This window comes from Macrobrachium nipponense, chromosome 20 (genome assembly GCF_015104395.2).
Source record: "Macrobrachium nipponense isolate FS-2020 chromosome 20, ASM1510439v2, whole genome shotgun sequence".
NCBI lineage: Eukaryota > Metazoa > Arthropoda > Malacostraca > Decapoda > Palaemonidae > Macrobrachium > Macrobrachium nipponense.
The window spans coordinates 577,198-599,439 of record NC_061089.1 but is presented as its reverse complement, the minus strand read 5'-3'; the positions used below and the strand labels follow the sequence as shown (position 1 = coordinate 599,439).

The 22,242-nt window shown below is 36.4% G+C and overlaps 1 protein-coding gene across 1 annotated transcript in view; it reads left to right on the top strand.

The window, feature by feature from the left end:
- LOC135221423 (uncharacterized) overlaps positions 1-19,766 on the top strand; it is a 69,264-nt gene extending 49,498 nt beyond the window's left edge. Inside the window, exons 4-6 of the mRNA XM_064259198.1 lie at positions 7,304-7,455; positions 10,616-10,695; positions 11,129-19,766. Of these exons, the coding sequence (XP_064115268.1) occupies positions 7,304-7,455; positions 10,616-10,695; positions 11,129-11,318 (422 nt within the window). The 3' untranslated portion in view covers positions 11,319-19,766. The remainder of the gene's footprint in view (positions 1-7,303; positions 7,456-10,615; positions 10,696-11,128) is intronic.
- Positions 19,767-22,242: the final 2,476 nt, after the last annotated feature.

Genomic DNA, 22,242 nt, shown 5'->3' with positions numbered 1-22,242 from the left:
ATATATATATATATATATATATATATATATATATATATATATATATATGTGTGTGTGTGTGTGTGTGTGTGTAAAATGATATCATTTGGGAGGTAAAGTGAATTTAGATATTAAAGGACATTTGTAGCTTGAATTGATATATAAAATGGATCACGGTTCGAGTGTGATAATTATTCATATATATATATATATATATATATATATATATATATATATATTTATAAATAATGCGATTTCTACCATTATGTATTAGCCCTTCGTGAATGGCTTGGAAATACAGCTGAAAACGGTCAGGACCTACACTTGTGATGGTGTGTGATAAAAGAATTATGCGTTGAAGTGATTATAGTCACACGCACGCACGCACACACTCGTGCACACACACATACACACACACACACACACACATATATATATATATATATATATATATATATATATATATATATATATATATGAACAAAGTTACAGCCACACGAAGGAAAATTAATACACTGGAGATGCTAAGTACTTTCGTCTTATTTCCAAGCCATGCTCAAAGTAACTAAAGGTACACAGAAGCAAGGGCTTATATACGTATATGGTGGGTACAAGTCATAAAGAGGTCGGGAGGTCATAGAACGGTCAACAGATTAGACTTGAAACCTACTTATTAGTAATCCTCTTTATTTATCTTTCAGTTCCTTCTGAAACATATGTTTTATTACCGTGCCAAAAGAAAGTAATCCTTGACGTACATTAGAATTACTCACCTAGGTTAACTGAATCAAAACAGATTCTAACAAGTTCCTTGAAATAGTTTTGTTACGTGACAATATTTGGCTTTGCGTCCAGTGTATTCTGTGGGACATTTCATTTGAATGTAAAGTTAAAGAATTATTATTTTGACCTGTTCTTACTGGGTATTTGTGTTGTTTTAATTTTGTGTTCTAATTTTGTGTTCAATTTCTACTGGTCTGACCTAAGTAAAATAAATCACAATCCATACATGAAATTTTTCGGGGGCTATTGTTTTATAAGCATGTTTTTTTTTTACTTTATTATATGTGAAAGATGCATTTGTATAAAACAATTTTAAAAAGATTTTCCAGCTTCAAATCCAATAAAATGTGGCAAACAAAGGGTGTTTGAGGGCACTTCTTTTTTCTGTCCGACTTTATATCCATGATATGGGATGGATAGCACAAATCTGTCCCTATTTTTCTGGTGTTTTATTATTTTTCATCTAAAAACTCAGGATTGACTATTTGCAAGGCTCAAAGAAACATACACGGAAAACCGACATTTTGATATTTACATGATATCCTGAATAATAGTGTATACATATGTCAAATTATTTGTCTTTTTCCCATATAAACTAAATTTACAGATTAACTGGTTCCCTTTTAATATAAATGTTCAAAAAAGGAAACCAATCGTCTTTCTCTAACTCAAGTGGAAATTTAATAGAAGGGACTTGGTCATTTAGTTGAGCCAATATGTCATTAACATCTAAATCTTTGGGTATGTTGGCTAAACCCGTGAGGATATTAGGAATGATTTGTGCTATCCATCCCATATCATGGATTTTTGTTATAATAAAGCTATTAAGACCTTCTATGAAAAATCGGAAAGAAAAAAGAGGTGCCCTCAAACACCCTTTGTTTACCGACCTTTATTGGATTTGAAGCTGTAAAATCTTTTTTTAAATTGTTAAATGCAAATGAATCTTTCACATGTAATAACGTAAAAAACATACTTATAAAAAATAGCCCCCGAAAAGATAACAATATTGTACACAAAATTCCATGTACGGATTGTGATTCATTTTACTTAGATCAGACCAGTAAAGATTGAACACAAGATTAAAACAAGACAAATACTCAGCAAGAACAGGTCAGACTAATAATGGTTTATTTTTACATTTAAGTGAAAAGTCCCACAGAACACACTGGACGCAAAGCCAAATATTGTCACGTTGTAGCGAAACTGATTCAAGGAACTTGTTAGAATCTGTTTTGATTCGGTTAACCCGGGTGAATAATTTCAATGTAATTCAAGGGTTATTTTTTTGTTGAGCCGGTCATAAACCATATGTTCCAGAAGGAATTGAAAGGTAGAATAAAGAGGATTACCAATAAGTAGCTTTCTAATTTAATCTGTTGACCATTCTGTGACCTCCCGACCTCTTTGCACTCCTTTATGACTTGTACCCAACATATACATAGGCCCTTTGCTTCTGTATATCTTTAGTTGTTGTGACTATGGCTTGGGAATAAGACAAAAGTACTTAGCATCTCCAGTGTTTCAAATTGCCTTCGTGGCTGTAACTTCGTTCATATAATCATCACGTTTTTTATTTCTATGTGATTAAAAATCAAATATATATATATATATATATATATATATATATATATAAAATATATATATATATATATGTATAGTACACATATACATATGATATTTGAGTGTGGGGGTGGACCAGGGAAACCAATTAACTCCAACATATTTCTTTATTTCCGACGTTTCGTAATAATTTCTTTATTACATCATCAGGGATCTGTTCAATTATGAATAAATTTCTAAAAAGTTATAAAATTCACCAAATACAATACAGCCAAAAACAACAGAACCAAAGACTGCCAACCAACCTTTAGGTGGAGAGAGCAAAAGACAGAATGATTACATAGAGAGTTAACTCAGGTAAAGTTAAGTAGAGGAAGTTTGGGTATCTATTGGACTGTTATGCTGATATTAGAATGTTCTGGACTGGAGAACCCAGGGCCGTACCGAGGGTGGGGGTGTCGAACGACCCCCCCCCCCCCCCACCCACAAGTTTCTGAAAGTCCATATTTTCTGTGGCTATCCTTTTCATTGAACTGTACTTACAAAGTAATAAATAATTATTGTTTTTTTGTTAAGTCAAAGTAATATGCTACATATAAAGTAATATGCATCTTATCGTTAACATAATAAATAAGTCAATCAATAAAACTGAAGAGATATTCTTGAATTTCAGTGCAAACTTGCAACATTATAAGTAAAATTCTGTTAACCAAAGTAAGTACTTTGAATAATATCTAATCGGGTAGTAGGGCATAGACCACATACCCAATTTTTCTTCTTAATATAACTAAAATAACATTTTCAAGTATTTCATCTTGTATATACCTATGTAAGCAATGACATTAATAGCAGAAAAGGTCCAATTTTAGAAAAAACGACCCCCATAAAAAAAACTCTAAGTACGGGCCCGGAGCCTACAACCAGTACAAAAGCTAATTCCCCGATGGGAGTCGATTCTGACCCTCAGTAACCTCCTCGTGGATCCGACATATGTCTCAGAGTTGCACTTAGGGCAAGTATACTTATAAACCATGTTAGAAGATAAAAAAAAGGGCTTAATCGATCCTTGTGGTTAAAAAAGGAACCAATTGTTAACAGATTTTTGGGAATTAAATTTGAATTGTTCGCACCATAATCGTTGTGGATCATTTGTAAAACCTGTTTTCTTAAAGAATCATCATGTAAAACGAGGAAATTAGGCGTAAAAGTTTAGCTTAGGAATACTGGTTTCGTGACATCAGTGAATTGTTTGTTAAGAAAAATGCAAAGTTGTTTAAAGTATAAGTTTTGCGGGAAGCAGTTATTCATAATATATTCGGCGAGAAAATTAATTTCTGGTGAAAGGAACGCCAGTTCGATGTAATGAAAAAAGCCCTGTGGAGGAGAGTAAATACAGAATTAAGTTTAAAATTGAAACAGTATAATAAGTGCATCCTTAACCAGTAAACTTCCTCTTCCTAAAAGCTGAAGTATTAAAACAATCATTATTCCTGGTAACAAGAACGTCTTAAAAAGGCAATTCATTGCGCACTTCTTTTCCACTGAAAACTTAATGTTATAATGTTTAAGACTGGCAAATGCTAAAAAAGAATCGATATCAATGTCGGGAATGTTATAGCAACTTTCACTAGTTCGTTCCCGATGTTAGTGATGGACAGGTTCCAGCCCGTGCACAAGGACAACTTGATAGGCAAACACGTCTAATTTTTACAATTTTATTACAAAACTAAACTCATTTAAAATTAACAAGGCAAAGCGATTAAACGGAACTTGGGTGGCTCAGCAAATCACGCTTGGAAAAATTCTGTGGCCACGCGACCACTCAAAAAACTCTTAAGACTTTCAAAAAATCAATTTACACTTTAACAAAATAAACATCAATACATTTCTTAGGAAATTGTGAACATATTCAATAATAATTAAATTGATCTGTACTACGATAATTAACAGAGAGAGGCCGAGAACGGCGTGCAAGGGGGTTTTATACCCGGGTTGGTCATTTTAGTCAAATTAATTTCCCTTAAGAAGGAAACATTCCTACGTTTTTCATATAATTTATAAAATAACAAGAATCTTGCCATTAAGCAATGAGGGAGGAGAGGCGATGACTAATAAATGCATACATTTATCACTACACCCGCCAATCTGCCTTATGCTTGACAAATCGTCTTTACGTTACAAAGGGGTAAATATGGAGGGATGGAAGGTACGTCTCGGAAAATTTGTGCACTAATTTTTCGCGACAATCAAAGTCTTTTAAACAGGGCGAAGGTGTCATCAATACAACCAAACATAAAAAAACGGGTGAAACCTGAGAGAACATTCATCTAACATGCGCTCTTTCCGCGAGCACAGGAAGGTGTTGGCAAACCATCAGTTTGTTTAAAAAGCTTGTCATAAAAAATAAAGGCAGTGTCCCGCACTGCCAGCTCTAAAAAAAAAAAAAAAAAAAAAAAAACAAGTCTTAAAAAGTGCTCTACTAAAATTGTTAAAAATGTATCTTGTTCAGGAAAAAGTTTATTCAAGATAACGTCGATGGCTTCCTCCACAGGAACATTAGTAAAAAGTGATTCTACATCTAAAATTTTTCTTTAAAACAATACGAATGTTGAGAGTAAAATTTTTTTTAGTCAGAGGTTCAAAATAGGTACCAGATTTATAATTGGGTGTATTATAGGATGCTAAAGTAAATCTCAAGGATACGGTCTCCTAACAATAAATAAACCTACCATGTAAAGTATGTGCACTATCATTGAATAATTTCTTTCTTTCCTGTGATTAATAATTCAGCCTTGAATTCATTATTTTAAATATATATATATAATATATATATATATATATATATATATATATATATATATATATGTGTGTGTGTGTGTGTGTGTGTGTGTGTGTGTGTGTGTACCATACACACACACACGTATATATATATATATATATATATATATATATATATATATAATATATATATATATATGCTGAAACAATAATAGTACAAGTTTAGACTTAAAATCATACGTATTATATTGAGTACACTAAAACACTGAAAATAATAAAAAGAATAATTTTAAAAGCGAAAAATTCAACTTAGTATTGATTATAATCACCCTTACTGGTGATTTGATATGTGAAACACCACTGTGGGAGAATAAGAAAAGGTTGCAAATCCTGATTGGTGTCGGCTTTATTGCTAACAAAGCCATCTTCAGAGGACTGATGCAAAGCGATAGAAATTCATAATACATAAGGTAATAGGACAGTACATACGAACATACAAACAGCTGGAAACCAATTATTTCACCTGGCGTGTGTTTGTAGGCGGAGTCCTTCCCCCATTAGAAACAGGTCAAATGTTACAAATCGTGCGGGAGGCCCGCTTTCCTTTTCCCCGTCTTTCAAGAAGCACCTTCATTAAAGTTAAGTTAAACTCCTTGCATGTTTCTTTTGAGATTAATGGATCAAGTTTGTTCATGCCATGACTAATAGTCATGTTCTTTACGAAACTTTCTTTTATAAAACTATACTTAATGATCTTTCTTTCACGTGTATTATTAGAAAACGGTATTAGAAAGTACTATAGTTTTTGCTCATGCCTAGTTGATTGTATGATTGCTTTCACTGACTTGTACAAAAATGCCACTGGACACCTGTGCATTTCTTACACATCTTTTATACTGTTCTGTTCTCTTTTCCAATGTTTCCCATTTTGACCAATAGAAAGGTTATCACAAGACTTACATAGATGTGTACATATCCTTTATTATTATCGGTACTGTTCTTAAATGCTACATTAACTCCAAAATTCTTAATTAGATGGGGAATATCTTCAAAATTATTATATGGCAGTGCAAGCAGGTTCTTTGCTTTATAAGTTTCTATTTTGTTAACCTAAAATGTCTTTTATACCGCTCCTAATACATTGTCTAATACAGTCAGGACTTAATTTTTTTGTCCAGATTCCTAATCGTATGTATTTCATCATCTATGTATTCAAGGCTACATACAGGTAATGCTGACAAAAACAAACCCATGACTAGTTCTATGTATTAGGCAATCTATAAAAGGGTAGGTAACTAACCTTTTCCATTTCCATAGTGAATTTTATTGATGCCATTAATTCACTTTTTCGTTACCTGGCCAAACACACATGATGTCGTCATCAAAAGGCCGTAACCATATAACGTTACGTGGACGGGTTTTGTTTAATTAATAATGTTTTCGAGAAATTCCATAATTCATTTTCTTACCACTTAGGATAATGGGTTGTTACCTATTGCCAGACCAAAATTTTGAGTCATATTCCCTCTTTGAATTTAGATTTACATTCTTTAACTCAAAAATCAATTCGTCCATTGGGCGTATTTTTGGAAAGGGAAAAGCTGTTGCTACTACGTATGGTCTCAAGTATATCCCTTGAAAACTCTAGCAGATCGTCAATGGGTAGCCTATCTTTGTAAATAATGAAGTCACTTCAAAACTCACTAGCCCGGATTCACTACCAATCTGTACATTATTATGTTTATATTTATCATGGCATCGTACGTGATTCTTTATATTAGCAACAGAGATAGTACTACCACCGAAAGGTTTGTTAAGAATATCCACCAGGTACTCCATTTATCTGTGAGATGCGGAACCGACCGAGTTTTCATTGTTCCACACATGCACGGTAATAACGTGCGATGGAGAGGTCTTGGAGGCCTTGCATATCCTTGGCATAGCTCTTTCATTTTCCTTTTGAAATTATAGTTTACACTGTCCATAGGATTTTCATGTATTTTCATCACTCAACATTTTATTCATTTTTTCTACATACTCGAATCACTTTTATATTTAATTTTCTCGGTAGAATAATATATATATATATATATATTATATATATTATATTATATTATATATCTATATATATATATAGATATATATATATATATATATTATATATATATATATAACTACTGAGAATATATATCATTCTTAGCTCTGACTGGCAATGCTGATTTTATCGTCTTTGACACTGACTACGACTCCTACATGGCTGTATTCGAGTGTGATCGGGCAGGAGTGGTTCATCGGCGCTCAGCTTCCATTCTTTCCAGGACTCCAGCTATCAATGACATGTTTGTTCGTAGGGTAAGTCTTACAGCATTTTTTAATGCTTATATTCCCTTTGTTATATATTTAATTACTTTAGGTTTCGTATGCTGTAAGTAAGACAGCTACTGGGAAAGAGGCTAGAGGGAAACCAGGAGTTCTATTATGCATTTATAGACCTAGAGAAAGCATACGATAGAATCTCAAGAGAAGTAATGTTTTGCTGTTTGAGGAAGAGGAAAGTCCCAGAAAAGTTGGTTAGTCTAGTCGAGATGATATATCAAAGAACGAGTACAAAAGTAATAACAGCAGTTGGGGAAACAAAAAACTTTGAAATTAGTGTTGGATTACACCAGGGTTCAGTATTAAGCCCATTTTAGTTTGCGTTGGTCATGGATGAGTTGAGCAGAGACCAGGAATGACGAGCTGTGGGAATTGTTGTACACCGATGATCTTGTGATTCTATTGCTGGAAACGAGGAGGACCTACAGAGAAAGGTTGAAAAGTGGCAGGAGTCTTTAGAGAGAGGTGGCTTTAAGACGAATGTGAATAAAACATAGGTTTTGGTGAGCAGTTGGGACGATAGAGGCAGAATAGTAATACAAGAAAGAAGACGCTCGATTATAAAGCAGGTGGAAAAGTTTAAATACTTAAGGTTTACTTTAAACCAAGTGGGAGGATGTGAGGCTGAAGTTGACAGTTGGATTAAAGCTGCGTTGGGGAAGTGGAGAGAGGTAGCTGGAGTAGTATGTGATATGAAAATGCCAATCAAGCTAAAAGTCAAGATCTATAGTACAGTGGTAAGACCAGTATTAATGTAGAGATCGGAAACATCGGCTCTAAGAAGAAAAGAGGAGGTAAAGCTTGAGAGAACAGAGAAGAGAAAGCTGAGGTGGTTTATGGGAATATTGCTGCTTGAGAGATTAGAAAATGATGAAATAAGAAGGGCAGGCTTAGTAGAAATGACAGAGGTGATAAGAGTCACGATTGAGATGGTATGGACATGTGGTGAGGATGGATGACGAGGAGGAGTGAAGAGGCCTTGGAAGGAACTTGTTACTGCAGTGGTTCTCAAACCGGGTCCGCAGTCCTCTGAGTCTAGGGGACCGCAAAGGCACCTCAAGGGGATCGTGAAGGGGTCACCAAATCACTTAGACAATAATAAGGTTTACTCTCACCCTACGGTTTGGCATTTAATATATGCTACCAAATGTTCTTTTGCCTATGGAATATAGTCAAAATAAAAATAAAAAATTATTCTTTACCACAATATGTACCTCTCACTAGCTTTCTTATGAAAGAATAAAATGGCGAAAGGAAAAAAATTGCAAAAATCACCAGATACTATTTGTACATATTGCACAATTAACTGCCAAGCATTAGCAATAAAAACCGTGCCTGATGAGTTGAACTATGTTCTCGGTGAAGTGATTAAAGCAGTTAACTTCATTAAAGCGAACACACTTAACTCTCGTTCGTTTTCTGCATTATGCAAACAAAGTGAATCCGAATGTGAAACGCACTTATTGCATTCACACATAAGGTGGCTTTCCAAAGGGAAAGTGTTGAAGAGATTTTTCATACAATGTGGAGAAATGCGGTAATTTTTGGTAGACACTAAGCCAGACACCCACGCAAAATTATCTGATTTCGTTTTCCTATATGAAAGTCTGCAAGGGAAAGTGATTACAGTGCCCCATTGCCATGAAAAAAAATGGACTTGCAAAATGAAGTTCGAACTAGGGCACTCTAAACTAAAGAAGAATAATTTTGCCACATTTCCGCAATTAAATACACTAGCAATCTACGGGCATAACCAGCCCCGTTTCACGGGCAGAACCAGCTCCGTTTCAGGGAATCCCTTCTCACCCCTATATCCTTCGGAGTGGGGTGGGGGGAAAGGCAGGATGAAACCCCATCATAAACCATCTTAGGGGTCCCCACTATAACCCTGCCAAGTTTCATGCCCATCAGACCAGCCGTTTGGCCGTGATTGAATGACAGACGGACGGACAGACGTAACGCCCATTATAGTAAGATATATTTATGAGAATGAAACAACATGTATCACTTCTTAGTGAAGAAATAACTCATTGTTTTCCTAACCTGGAAAATTTTGAAAAACACTGCCAGTTTATCAACAACCCATTTGTACTCTCCATTAATGATCTGCCTTCGGAGGATTATTCAGTACATAAACAATTGATTGAATTGATCAATGTTGTAGATGCAAAACATTTTCCGTGAAATGTGCTGTAGATATTTTTGGATCGAAGTGGCAGAGTCATATCCCTGTGTTGCAAGATGGCTCTAAAAGTGCTGATTCCATTTGCAACCACATTATGAGTGCATTTTCCACACTACTTGCCATCAAAACAAAATCCCGAAACAGATTAGGAGCAACAAATGATATGAAAGTTGCACAGGCCAAATTTAGAAGAATTGCTTCAGGCAAAGCAAATGAACCCATCCCATTGAACATACATTTGATAACGAAGGTTGACATTTTCTGATTATATATGTTTTGGCCCAAACACATATTTTTTGTTCCATAGAGGTTGCATTTTCTTGTTAATTAATTGGTTGTCATATAAAAAAAGAAGCTTTTGTTCCAGTAGATAATAAGGTTTCCATTTTAAAAAATATGTAATCTGGGTTTCAAAAAAATAGTTTCGTTTCAGTGCCTTAAGGTTACCATTTTCTGAATATATAATTGTTTGATAAAAATGTCTCGTAACCGTACAGTATATTTTGTAAACGTCAGTAGTAATTAATTTTTAAAAGGTCCGCCGAGCGATCTAAAACTTGTAAAGAGAATGCCACTCAAAAGATGCCTTATTAGTTTGAGAACCACTGTTTAAATAAGTTAGAGAAAGAAGATCGAGAGGAAGACAGAGAATTAGATGGCGAGATAAAGTGAAGGAAGATACGGAGAGAAGAGGTTTGGCGGAGGATGATACCTTAGAAAGATAGAAGGCAGTGGGGAAGGAGCATCGGCAAACGAACTCTTTATGCAGGGATAACGGTGGGAAAGAAGGAGGAGATACGTATTTAGGATAATTGAATGTAAATTGCTTCACCCATTTTGTTTTCTGTAAATCTGATGAATATACGTATGAATCTTTATTTTACATACTTGATGTACTATTTGTGCTATCAATGACTTCACTTCATTGGCTCTCTTCTTCTTAACCACAAGGTTCGTCGGTTACTAGATACTGTCGACGTCAGCCATCATCATTTGTCTTCCATCGAACATAACACTTGTCGTCAGTCTGGGTAAGTTTCCCTTTATTTATTAACCCATTAAATAATAATACAGCGCTAAGAAATTCTCTATTTCAAGGTATTATCCGTGGGCAGTATATATTTATCAGGCCCCTTTAAAAATATGACCGTAATCCAAGCCTTGCGTCTATACAGCAGTAACTTAACACCAGTTCAGGTGAAAATGGAAATTATTATTCTTCGTGTTTAAGGAAAATTATTCTGCATTTACTGGTTCTTGGTTTAAATTATTATAGTAAGGTAATATCAGCTTATGACCAGTGGGCACTCAAGTTTGCATTTACTATTTGCTGCAAACGAGGCGTACTTTGGACTGATCTTTGCTGAAACGATTCCTTGCCTCAAGCCGTCATCATAACAAATATGCAGTCTTCAAAAACATTTGACGCCATTTTAATGTACGTTTTCTTTTCGATTCCCACAGTCGACACAACTGGCATGTTGACGAAGAGCTTTTCGGTCTGTTGCCTGGCTTCGATGAGGCTGATGTCAGGAGTAGAGTTTCGGAGGGCGTCCACGATTATGACATTTCTCAGTTGGAGATCGTGGGAGAGGGCATCGAACAAAACCCGACATTTAAGGGAAGCTACAATAATGGGCGGACTACACTCTAAATAGTACTGTATATATGTTCCGCTGATGAACAGATAAAGATGCGGGAGGGTAAAAGAGATTGATGTTCTGTTGATTTTGTATGCGTCTAGAAGGAAATTCAGTACCAGCCCAGTTTCATTCACTGAGACCAACCAACATGATCCCACTACTGGCGAAATTATGCTCATGGGCTATGCTTCAGAGCTAATTAACCATGCGTATGATTTTTTTTATAACGATGTCTAGATATACTTGATATTATGTATGTTGAAAACACGACGTAGTTGATAAAATTTTTCCACTTAAAATATGACTTCAGTGACATGTCATAGAATAACATTAAGCACTCACAAAGTTAAGGTAATTATCTGTAGCTAATAGAATTGCAAATTGAAATCTGTCCAAGAAAGGATTACGTCTCTCTAACTTTGTAATGATCATTTTAGGCAGGAAACATTATAGGTACCTCAAAACCATTGCTTCTTCTTCAGCAATTTCTTTCTGTGGCTGACGAGTTTATGTGAATCATGTAATACCATACGAGTGCAAAGGTAATGGTGTACATATGTGTAAAGAACGCTAAAGGCATTAACCAGTACATAGCAGCATGACCATCATGAAATCTCTGATGAACACAAAAGACATTTGCAAGAATTAATTTAGGCACTGAATTAAACTCTGAACTACAAAAATAGACTATATTCCCAAAAGATAAGCAAGATTCTAACTATCACGAGAACAGCTAGATTAAGATAATCGAATGAAGAACCAATTTCGTTCATTAAAACTCGTCACTTAGAAAACGGACCGTTTAGAACTAGATCTGGGTAACTGAACAATTCCCACAAATGAACAGCAAACAAGACACCTTTTTTTTTTTTTTTTTTCTAAACCCCGACAAATTTGTTCCACCAATTAAATAGTCACCTAGCAAAAGTATCGTCGCTTCATTTCGTTAAATTCACACTTAGGGCTTATCAAAAGAGCGCCATATCGACAGAGTTCTTATCTACTACGTCCATATTTCAAAGTTTCTTGTGGTTTTCACGCCACCCCTTATCTTCACTCCAAATTTGGGCAGAGAGTGCCCCAAAAATTATATAAAAAGTTCTCAGGGGAGGTAAAACATGACACACGAACGAACGAGCATTCTCGTACGACCACTCCCTTCAGATGATGTCACGGTCATGCAACAAGGTCGTTGCGCAAGAGTTCATGACATAACACATCATTTATTTCATACAAATTCCTGATCTACACAACAGGGTTTTCCGCATTCTATATTTTTCCCTTGATCCAAGAATTAATTAATCTCAAAAGATAGAAACTATTCCTTACTGGTTCCGCCCACCGGAACAGACGCAAACAAGAGCACTTAGTTCGAGAAACTTCCATGCAAACTCAGGCTTATTTGAAGGTGACCTTAAGCGACAAATCCCGCTAACGAAGACATTCTTGTCTCATCTTGACATCGCTATTTTAAAATGTAATGTCCACAGATACATTAGCTCACCACATTCATCTTCTAACTATTTTCCATAGCCCAGCAAGGCACACAGTCTAAATATGTAACATATGTATGTAGCTATGTGGTACATGGTTCAGAGTGGAACTACTTTCAGTGCAATTCGAATTTCAAGACTAAGAAATTGTGGTTCGTGAAGCAATACAGAATGGGGGTGTTAGAATAATAAAAAAAAATAGCAATACTATAAAATATGGAATGAAGTAAAACCTTTGAAACCATGTTTACCTAAATGGAGTGAACTTCTGTGTCAATGTGACTATTCATGATATTCAGTGCCTATACCTTTGATTTCAAAAATATGTAAAAATAACTATATCAAGCTCCCTCTCTCTCTCTCTCTCTCTCTCTCTCTCTCTCTCTCTCTCTCTCTCTCTCTCTCTCTCTCTCTCTAACTTGTCTTCAAGGGAATGGAACCCTCAACAAGTTCTAGAAAGCAAATAAATAAGACATTAGGAGTGATAAGGTTTTTTCCTCCTTCCTTCGAATTTGATAGCCCAGAGCACAAAGCGCCTGGTGTCTTCGTTGCTGGAGAGGCGCCTAGCAGTCGTCGTCAACGAGTCTGCATATCTCCATGCTCCAGCTCCAGTGTCACACCAACTGAGAAATCTTCGGGCCAACTTATCATCGAATGAATAATGAAACCAATGCTAGGTGTAAAGTAGGGCAATTGTCCCCAACATACATCAAAAGCAGCCGCTTCTGCCACACACTTATGAAGAATGCAATAGTAAAAGCTGTGCTCACACCAAGGGATCGTGTCGAGTCAAGTCACGATAATTCATTTGGTGCGACTCATTTTGATGAAACCTTGTTAATTCACACCAAATCCGTCAACCTAAATCAAATCAGCGTCAAAATAAATCTCGAATCTGGGTGCATCATCTGAACTCCAAGAGGTCACAATTTGGTAAACTATTCAGAAAATTTCCATAACTATTTTAGGATCATTGAAATTTCAAGAAGCTGATCGTACCTTCCATTGCAGCAACAACAACTTTCTATAAACTGACAATCACGACGGTTGGGGTCACTGGCATTATAGAAAGCAGGATGCTACCGTACTAAGTTTATTAGTAGTTCGACAAGCATACTTGTAAACGGCATGTGAGACTATGACTGACGTCAAAAATAGGTCCAGCTCTATTTTGTGACTTGAACTGACGCAACGCAATGTGACATAGTAATGTGACTCAACGTAATCGGGGTGAACGGTTTTTTTTTTTCAAAGGCCCATACAAATAATTGTTTAAACTATGTTGGCGATTCATGATACGTACGTCATGAATTATTGCGACTTGGCGTGACTACTCGACACGACTCCCGGGGTGTGAACGCAGTCTTAGACGCTTTGATTAATTTACAGAAATACACCGAGAGTCATAAATGATACAAGATTGATGATTATTGAGGAAGGAAGTGACCTTGGCTCTGGAACATTATAGGGAATAATGTAGATTTCATATTTCTGTTTGGTGTAATGAAGCATGTGTTACAATTCATACGCTGCAAAGTTTATTAATTTTGGAAGCTTGTGTATATAGAGCAAATGCATCACTTGCCTTCAGTTCAGTATGCAGTCATTTGGAGAATGGGGTCAAGGTATCCAGTCACATTATTAACTTCACTATTCAACTAGGGTTAATTATGGATGGCCATGTAGTTTATATTAGAAGCAGGTTAGGAAATGCATTAGATGTTACCGTCAAAGGGAATGTTAGTTCAGACCTACCTAAGACATTTACATGTAAGGCATATGCATTGTGAAAATACTTATTTTATTAAAGCTAAGTTGTTATATAAATGGAAGGATGTAACTAGTAAAAAGCCGGTCACTTCTTCTTCTTCTTTATTTTAGTAAGAGATCTGGCTTCTTATACTGGAGCCAATGTACTCCCCTGCAAAATCACATCAGAAATTCAAAGAATAGTCATACTAACTTTTATTTGTGGAGGAATATTAGTTTGTTAATATTGTATGTGTTAGCAGTTAAGGTATGGGATAAATGATGAGTTTATCTAAATCACATGAGGCTCATTCCAAATTCGTTCAAACAATATCCATGCTCCCCCTCCACTGATATTGTTTATCATTTTTATACAAAACACTTTACTCTAATAGCTACAAAATAACCTCCTATGAATTTATGTTATCCTACCTCAAATATCACAGTCAAATGTAGTCCCCTTACATGTGCAAACTTCAGTTTGTTTACTGACCAATTTAACCATAGTTAACCTAATGTAGCTGTTTTGATATTTCAATATGGCTATTTCGTGTTTAGTATGTTAGTTTTTCCTAAAAATGTTATGAAGTACTTATGTACTTCTTTATCTGTATGTATTTCTAGTATGTTATTTGAGTTTAGGTTTACTTTCATTGCTTTCAATTTTACTATCAACGTATTCCTTTCTTCTGTAAATTTTCTACAATTTAAAATGATATTTGGATGTCTTCTATTACATTACAAGGACTACATAGAGACGAATAAATCATTTTACATTTATGCAAATAATAGTTTACTCTGACATGTCAACTTTTCTATTTTTTACAATGTTGCCCACTCTCCTATAATGGGTTTAAAGGTTCCAAGCCACTTGCCCAGTTTCATGATGTTCCTTCCATTCTTTTTGCCACATTTCTTTCATTTTTCTTCTCTGTTATAGCTAAGTTATTATTTATAATGCAAATATTTTCCAAACCTTGTTTAGGTGTTTCGTCAGCCAGCACATTCTCTAAGATTCCCTTCATTGAGACTTGGTACCAGTGCAGAATCACATAACTTTGGGTGTCATTTAGTTGTGATAAAATTGACTGGATGTTTTGTACAATTTCTTTAAAATCTTTACAAGCGGGGAAGAAGTTGGAGCTTCTTCTTTATTGTACTCAAATCGACACATAGATATGACATATAACAGAGACTACAAAACTGTACAATATAAATGTTAATATTGTAACATCCTCTGTTATTAAATGAAAAAATGAACATGTATATTTTGTCAGCATGATCGTTAAAAAAAAAGAAGAAGTTATTTGTATGCATATAGAATATGGCATGGCAATTCTACAAGATATAATTGGAATGCTGTATACGAACTCAATGACTTCCTGAAAAAACTAAGTAAATAACAGTTTACTTTTTGGTCATCACAAAATCGTCAAATTTTGGGGGGAATTTACATCTAGTACTTCTTATATTTTTGCTCAACTGCATATAACACCCTGAGTCTTCACTATTAAATTGCTGTACATCAATGGTAGTTCTCAGTCAGTACAGAACTCTCATTGACACCACTTGTGTTATTTTCATACACAATTTCATTATCATCTCTATATACAGTGGCATGCTCTATGCTGTTGACATGATCACACTCATTGTTTTTCCTCAAATGTCCCCTCTTACATCTTATTATACCATTATTAGATGAAACATTAAATGACCTCTCATCCAGCCATTCTACTACAGTACCCTTGTCCCAACTCTTTTGACCCATTACAAAGGTTTACCCCGACCACATTACCTTCACTTAATGGATCTAGATCCTTTCTGCTTCTATTATAGGACACTGAACTACTAAGATTTCAATACCTCTTTGCTTTGCTTCACTTGTTCTGTACTGATTACCCTAGGTTTTTATCTATTTGAAGAAGTTGCAAATAGTGTGCGTATGCATCAGTGCCTTGAATAGGTGTGTTTCTGTGATCAAGTATGGCTTAATATGGATCTATTGCCTTCTTAATCAATTACTTGGCCATTTTGGATTCTGCTAATCCCTTGGATTGTGACTGCTTAGGGCTTGTTGTTCGGTGTTCGATATCCCATTCCTTTGTAAACTTCTGAAAGTCTGTATTAGTGAACTGAGAACCAGTCACTTATGAGTACTGAAGGGGACCCGTGCCTTGCAAAGTGCGGCTTCAATTTACAAATCACACGGGATGTTTTGGTATTTTCCAACCTGTCAACGTTCCAAAAATGACTATAATGATCAAGTTACTATGAAAAACTGTCCTCTAAGCTCAAAAAGGTCTACACCCACTTTTTCCCATGGTTTGTCACTTAATTCGTGAAACATGTGGCTGTCCCTTTGTTGAGCTATTTGATACCTATTGCAAATTTCACATCTAGATATAAAATCTTAATTCAGCATTCATTGATAGCCAAAATATGCACTCTCTTTCTCTGCATAAGCATCCTTCTACACCTATGAGACGAGTGCACAGCCTCTTTTATTTCATTACGTAAATCGAAGGGTACAACTATATGTTCACCTTTAAAGATTAAGCCATCCTGGACAGTAAACTCGTCCCTAGTAGCTTTTGAGAATCTAATAGGTAAGTATGCGACCATGTCAATTGCTTCAGAATCACTACCACCTTCATTAACTGGTAAGTTTGATCTGGATATTAAGTCAGCTACATATATTTCTTTACCAGGTGTGTACTCTAGCTCAATGTCATATTGCTGTAGCCTCTTAGGATCTCTGTTCAAAGGTTAGTTAACAATGGACATGAGAGGTTTATGGTCTGAGAACACTTTAGTCCTGCAACCGTATGCATAGCATTTCTTTGTATAATTTTTATAATTGCGCATAACGCCTTTCGGTCGGTGTCAGTGCCCTACTAGCATAAGACAGAGGGCTTTCATCCTGTAGTAGCACTGCACCGAGTCCAGATCGGCTTACATCACACTGAATTTCAAGAGACTTAGATGGGTTAAAATAAGAGAGGACAGGAGCCTTAGTGACAAGGTCTTTTACTTTTTGAAAAGCTGGCTTTTGTTCTTTCCATACCTATATAACATCTCTGTCAAATGTCTTATTGGTCTCATTACATCTGAAAGGCTTGGCAAAATTTTGCCAAATAGTTAACCATACCATTCAACCTGAACACTTCAGTAACATTGGTTGGGGCAGGCATCTTTACTATGGGCTCAATCTTAGAAGGATCTGCTTTTAAGCCACAAGCAGTAACTTTATGACCAAGAAAAGTGATCTCACATTTGAATAGTTCTACCTTATCTTTATTCAGTTTTATTCCTTGCTTGCGACAGCAATCAAATAGCAATTTCAACTTGTGTTCATGGTCCATTATAGCATCCTTCATAGATTCTCCATTACCATAAACAAGAACATCATCTGCTATGCATATAACATCAGGTACGTAATCAAGAGTAAATTGAAGCTTTTTTTTTTTTTTAAATCTCACTACTTATTGCAAGACCAAATGGTAATGATAGCTAACGGAAACTCCCAAAAGGTGTTTGTAATGTCAGCATGCTGGATGTATGATCCAATGACAATATCCATTACCCAAATCAAAGCATGAAAATCCTTTGGCGGTACTCAATTCAGGCAGAATATCAGCCATGATGGGGAGAGGGTGCAATTCTCTTTCAAGAGCTTTATTCAGTTGTTGGGTGTCAATACATAGCTTAATATCTCCTGTTTTCTTTGGTGCAACTACCATCCTGCTTACCCACGGAGTAGGCTCCTCTACCCTTTGGATGACTTTTGGCATTTCTAAAGTCTAACAACTTTTGTTTGGCTTTTGTCTTCAAGCTAATAGATATACGGCAACTGGAAATTGCCACTGGTTTGACATTTTCATCTATAGTCAAATGAACATTGCCTTGTAGCTCACCAAGACCATCAGCAAAAACATCAGCATAATCAGAAAATACTATAAACAAAGACCAGTCAGCTTTGCAACTAAGCCCTGCCTACTGATTACGTCACGACCATTCCTTGAAGCTGATTGGTTGGAAAGTTTCGAAAAGTTGGTTAATCGGTGGTTCTTTTCCTCTTAATTTATTTTGCAATGGTTGTTTTACCGAACTAAAATACGTTGTGCTGATTATCAAAATGAAACTATATTATCCCCTGAAATGAAATCATGATACGCATCTCCTTGGAAATGGTAAAAAAAAAAAATATATGAATGAAGTCAGAAGTGTTCTGCGTTGTTGTGACGTTGTGTTTCGTAAATGAGGTTCACCTGAATAAGAGGTGACACTGGGAATGTCTGCGTTCGAATCGGTGCCCTTGAATCACTGGACAATGGTCATTCCCGACTGATATTGTCAAGCGTGTCACCATTATAAATTTAAATACAGAGACATTCCCAGAGCTATGCAGACTGATATTTCATATTGATTTCAAGAAATTTTACATTTGCATAGTCTTAAAATCTATTACATTGGAATCGTTTACACATTCGGAGGGATGACAAGCAGGGACTGCACTTAATTTATAAAACCAGAAGATACCTGTCGTGAAAAAATAAGTGCACTATTTTTCCATGACTGAATTCTTCCTGGGCCCCATAAGTAAAAAACTCCACGTATACCGATTGGAGGCAGGGATGTGATGGTTCTTGATCTGATTGCATTATTCTCATAGAAATTATTGATTCATAGATTGTGAGGTCCATGAAATAATTACTTGTTTATTGATTTGTCTAAATTTTAACTTATCAAAAGGAAGTAAGTTCTTATAGCAAATTAAATTATATGAAAAATGATTAGCTTGCAAGAGCACGACCCGCTTTTCGCCCCTCAGAGCATCCTTCAATCGAGAGATCACGGGTGAGATAGACGTGCGAGGGTGAGCTCCGGCTAAGGCGAGTTATCTATATATTTCCATGTGGCAATTGTGAGTGATATGCATTGCAGTAAATAATCAGTGTAAATCATAGCCATCGTTGGTGCAATGTTTCTGCTATCGCTTTTTGTGATAGTGGTGCTATTCAAGATCGTGACTGAATTCATTTTTTCTGTAAGATAGTTAATTTTTTTAATGTTCTAGAAGGTTCTCGTGGCCGCGTGACCAAGTGTTACTTTGTTTTATTGTAAGGTGATACGGCCCCCTTCTTCCATTTATGTTTGCCTTTATATTAGTAGACATGAGAGTAGGAACTTTGTTTTTAATAAAATTATAAAATCGTAGACATTTGTAATTCAGTTGTCCTTGTGCACGGGCTGGGTACTTTCCTATCAGCTGGGTCTATCAGCCATTACTATCAGGCACATACTAGTGAGCTAGTCGCTGATTAATTCACGAAATTTGTTCTGGTCCTTCGACGAACCAGATAGACCTAAGTAACTAGTCCCTGAGCAACAACAGCTGGATTATGGTTTTCGCACTGATTGTAGGTAACTCACAATTGCCCTTGAACCTCCCGCAAAACGAGGGAGTGGAAATTGAAATTTACTGAAGACCAGGTGGGCCAATATCTAACCTAGCCTGCGAGATGTTACCTTTCTGGAATAGGCGATACCATCTTGCCATAGTTTTTCTGGTGGGTAACAATCCTGCGCGAGATACCACCAAAGTAGTTTGGGACAGGCTGAAGGCCTTTTTGGAACGCATACGGATGATTGCCATTACAGTAGCCGTGTGCAACAGTGAAGAGCGAGAATACCACAAGGCGAATCACTTCGGTATTGCTCCATCTGAGTATGATGCTCAAGTCAAAATCTTCAACACACAGGTTTGAAGGTACTGCGAGAGACAAAAACGTCGTGGAGTGTGACACTTACCTATGAACCCTGTAGGTTACAGACAAGGACATACATCTGATAGAATGCATTTTGATGCACATGTGCGAGGTGTATTCCTAAACCGTATTGTGAGATTAATCTGTGTCGAGCAGGCTTGACGGAACAAACAGGAGAACAAATCGCTAGTTCAATTCTTCAATTCTTGTGGTAATGTAGTGTAAAAAATTGGCATCATTTCCTTCCTCCCTTGCTAGATTGCTGATTGGAACAAGTCTTTCCAGCTAACGTAGTTTGCTTGTAACTTCCCTCACTATCAAAATGGCAGCCACACTTGAGACAGATTGAATCCATCATAGCCCTCCTAACCACCTCTCTGAATCACACCCAAGGGAATCTCCTTGATTCCTTGAATGTAAATGTGTACCAGAACTTATTGGAGTGTATTCAAGCTGATGAGCAGCAACTTTGATCCCTGTATCTAACAAGTACTGTCAAGCTAGAGCCTACCATTGAAACTAGAGTTAAAAAAGCGTTGGAAGACACAGGGCAAACAATCACTTTGTTGCTCAACCATATTGGTACTCTGGCTAGCGTATCGCAGCCTAAAACTCACCAGCCTCGATTACAAGAGCTCCCATTGCCAGTATTCAAAGGCAAAAAGAGCGAATCCACCACCTTAAGGAGCTATTCAATGCTCACGTTAATCAACACACCTATTTGGACGATGTAGCCAAATATTCCTATTTAATCGAATCTCTCGAAGGGGAGCCACTCAAGGAAATTCAGGCCTTGAGCGTAACTGCCGCTGATTATAGTGTAGCCCTTGATTTATTAGATAAATATTATGGGAATCAGCATCAAACACTGCTTATTTTGCATCGTTGGCTGGCCGACATTTTTGTACCCAAATGCATTTGTGTAGAATTAAAGAATTTCTGCATTGAGCTTACCGTTCTCATTGAACAAATTAAAAGTCTCAGTGGATCCCCAGATCAATGTATGTTGTTAAGCCTTATCAACCAAAAGTTATCCCAAGGTCAAGTGTATCAGAGAGTAGTTGATTATCCTCGCAAGTGTGACTTTTCCCTAGATGAATTGTTTGAGGCATTAGATTTCTTCATATGTAGTATGGAAGACGATTCCTTACAAAGAGGAGAAGACTTGTCACAGACAGCGCATAAAAAAGGGTTGTAAACAAATGTCCCATGTACGACGTTGTATCCTTTCTGTAATGGTAACAATACTGCCCTCAACTGTTGGAAGCATTCGAGTGTAGTGGCTAAAAAGCACCAACTGATCTTAACTAGATAGTCTTTCAATTGTTTCGCTTCCAGTCACAGTAGTAAGCAATGTAGTAGTAAACGAAATTGCAAGTTGTGTGATGGACGCAATCACAGCTTAATTTGTGAAAGAGACACCCATCAACCCAAGTTCGTTGTGCCTTCTACCAACCGTCCAAGTTTTCAGTTCTCCTGTAAGTCTTCTCGTGTAGTTTCACAACCCGTGAAGCACCACGGACTTAACTGTAACATAATTCAAAGAATTCTGTCAAAAACCAAATATGAAAAGTCATGCGTAACTGCAAAGATGGTCAAGGATGGGCCTTCGACTGAACTGTCAGCTATGCTGCTATCCACAGCTACCACCACAGTACACACTCGCGATCAACCTTTTCACACTCACATTCCATGACCTGGGCAACCAACACAGCTTTATCTTTAGTTGGCTGGCAAAAAAGTTGAACACAGTCATTAAGCGTGTTTCTGAAAATGCTCCCTTTGGCTCTCAGATTGTTCATGGAGGATTTTATGTTGTTTTGTGTCACTCACAAGTAGGGCATAGAGTAATTCAATCTAAACTTCTTGTTCACAATGATGTTAACACGCCCATACATAACGTAGGTATCTGTAACGTAAAGAAA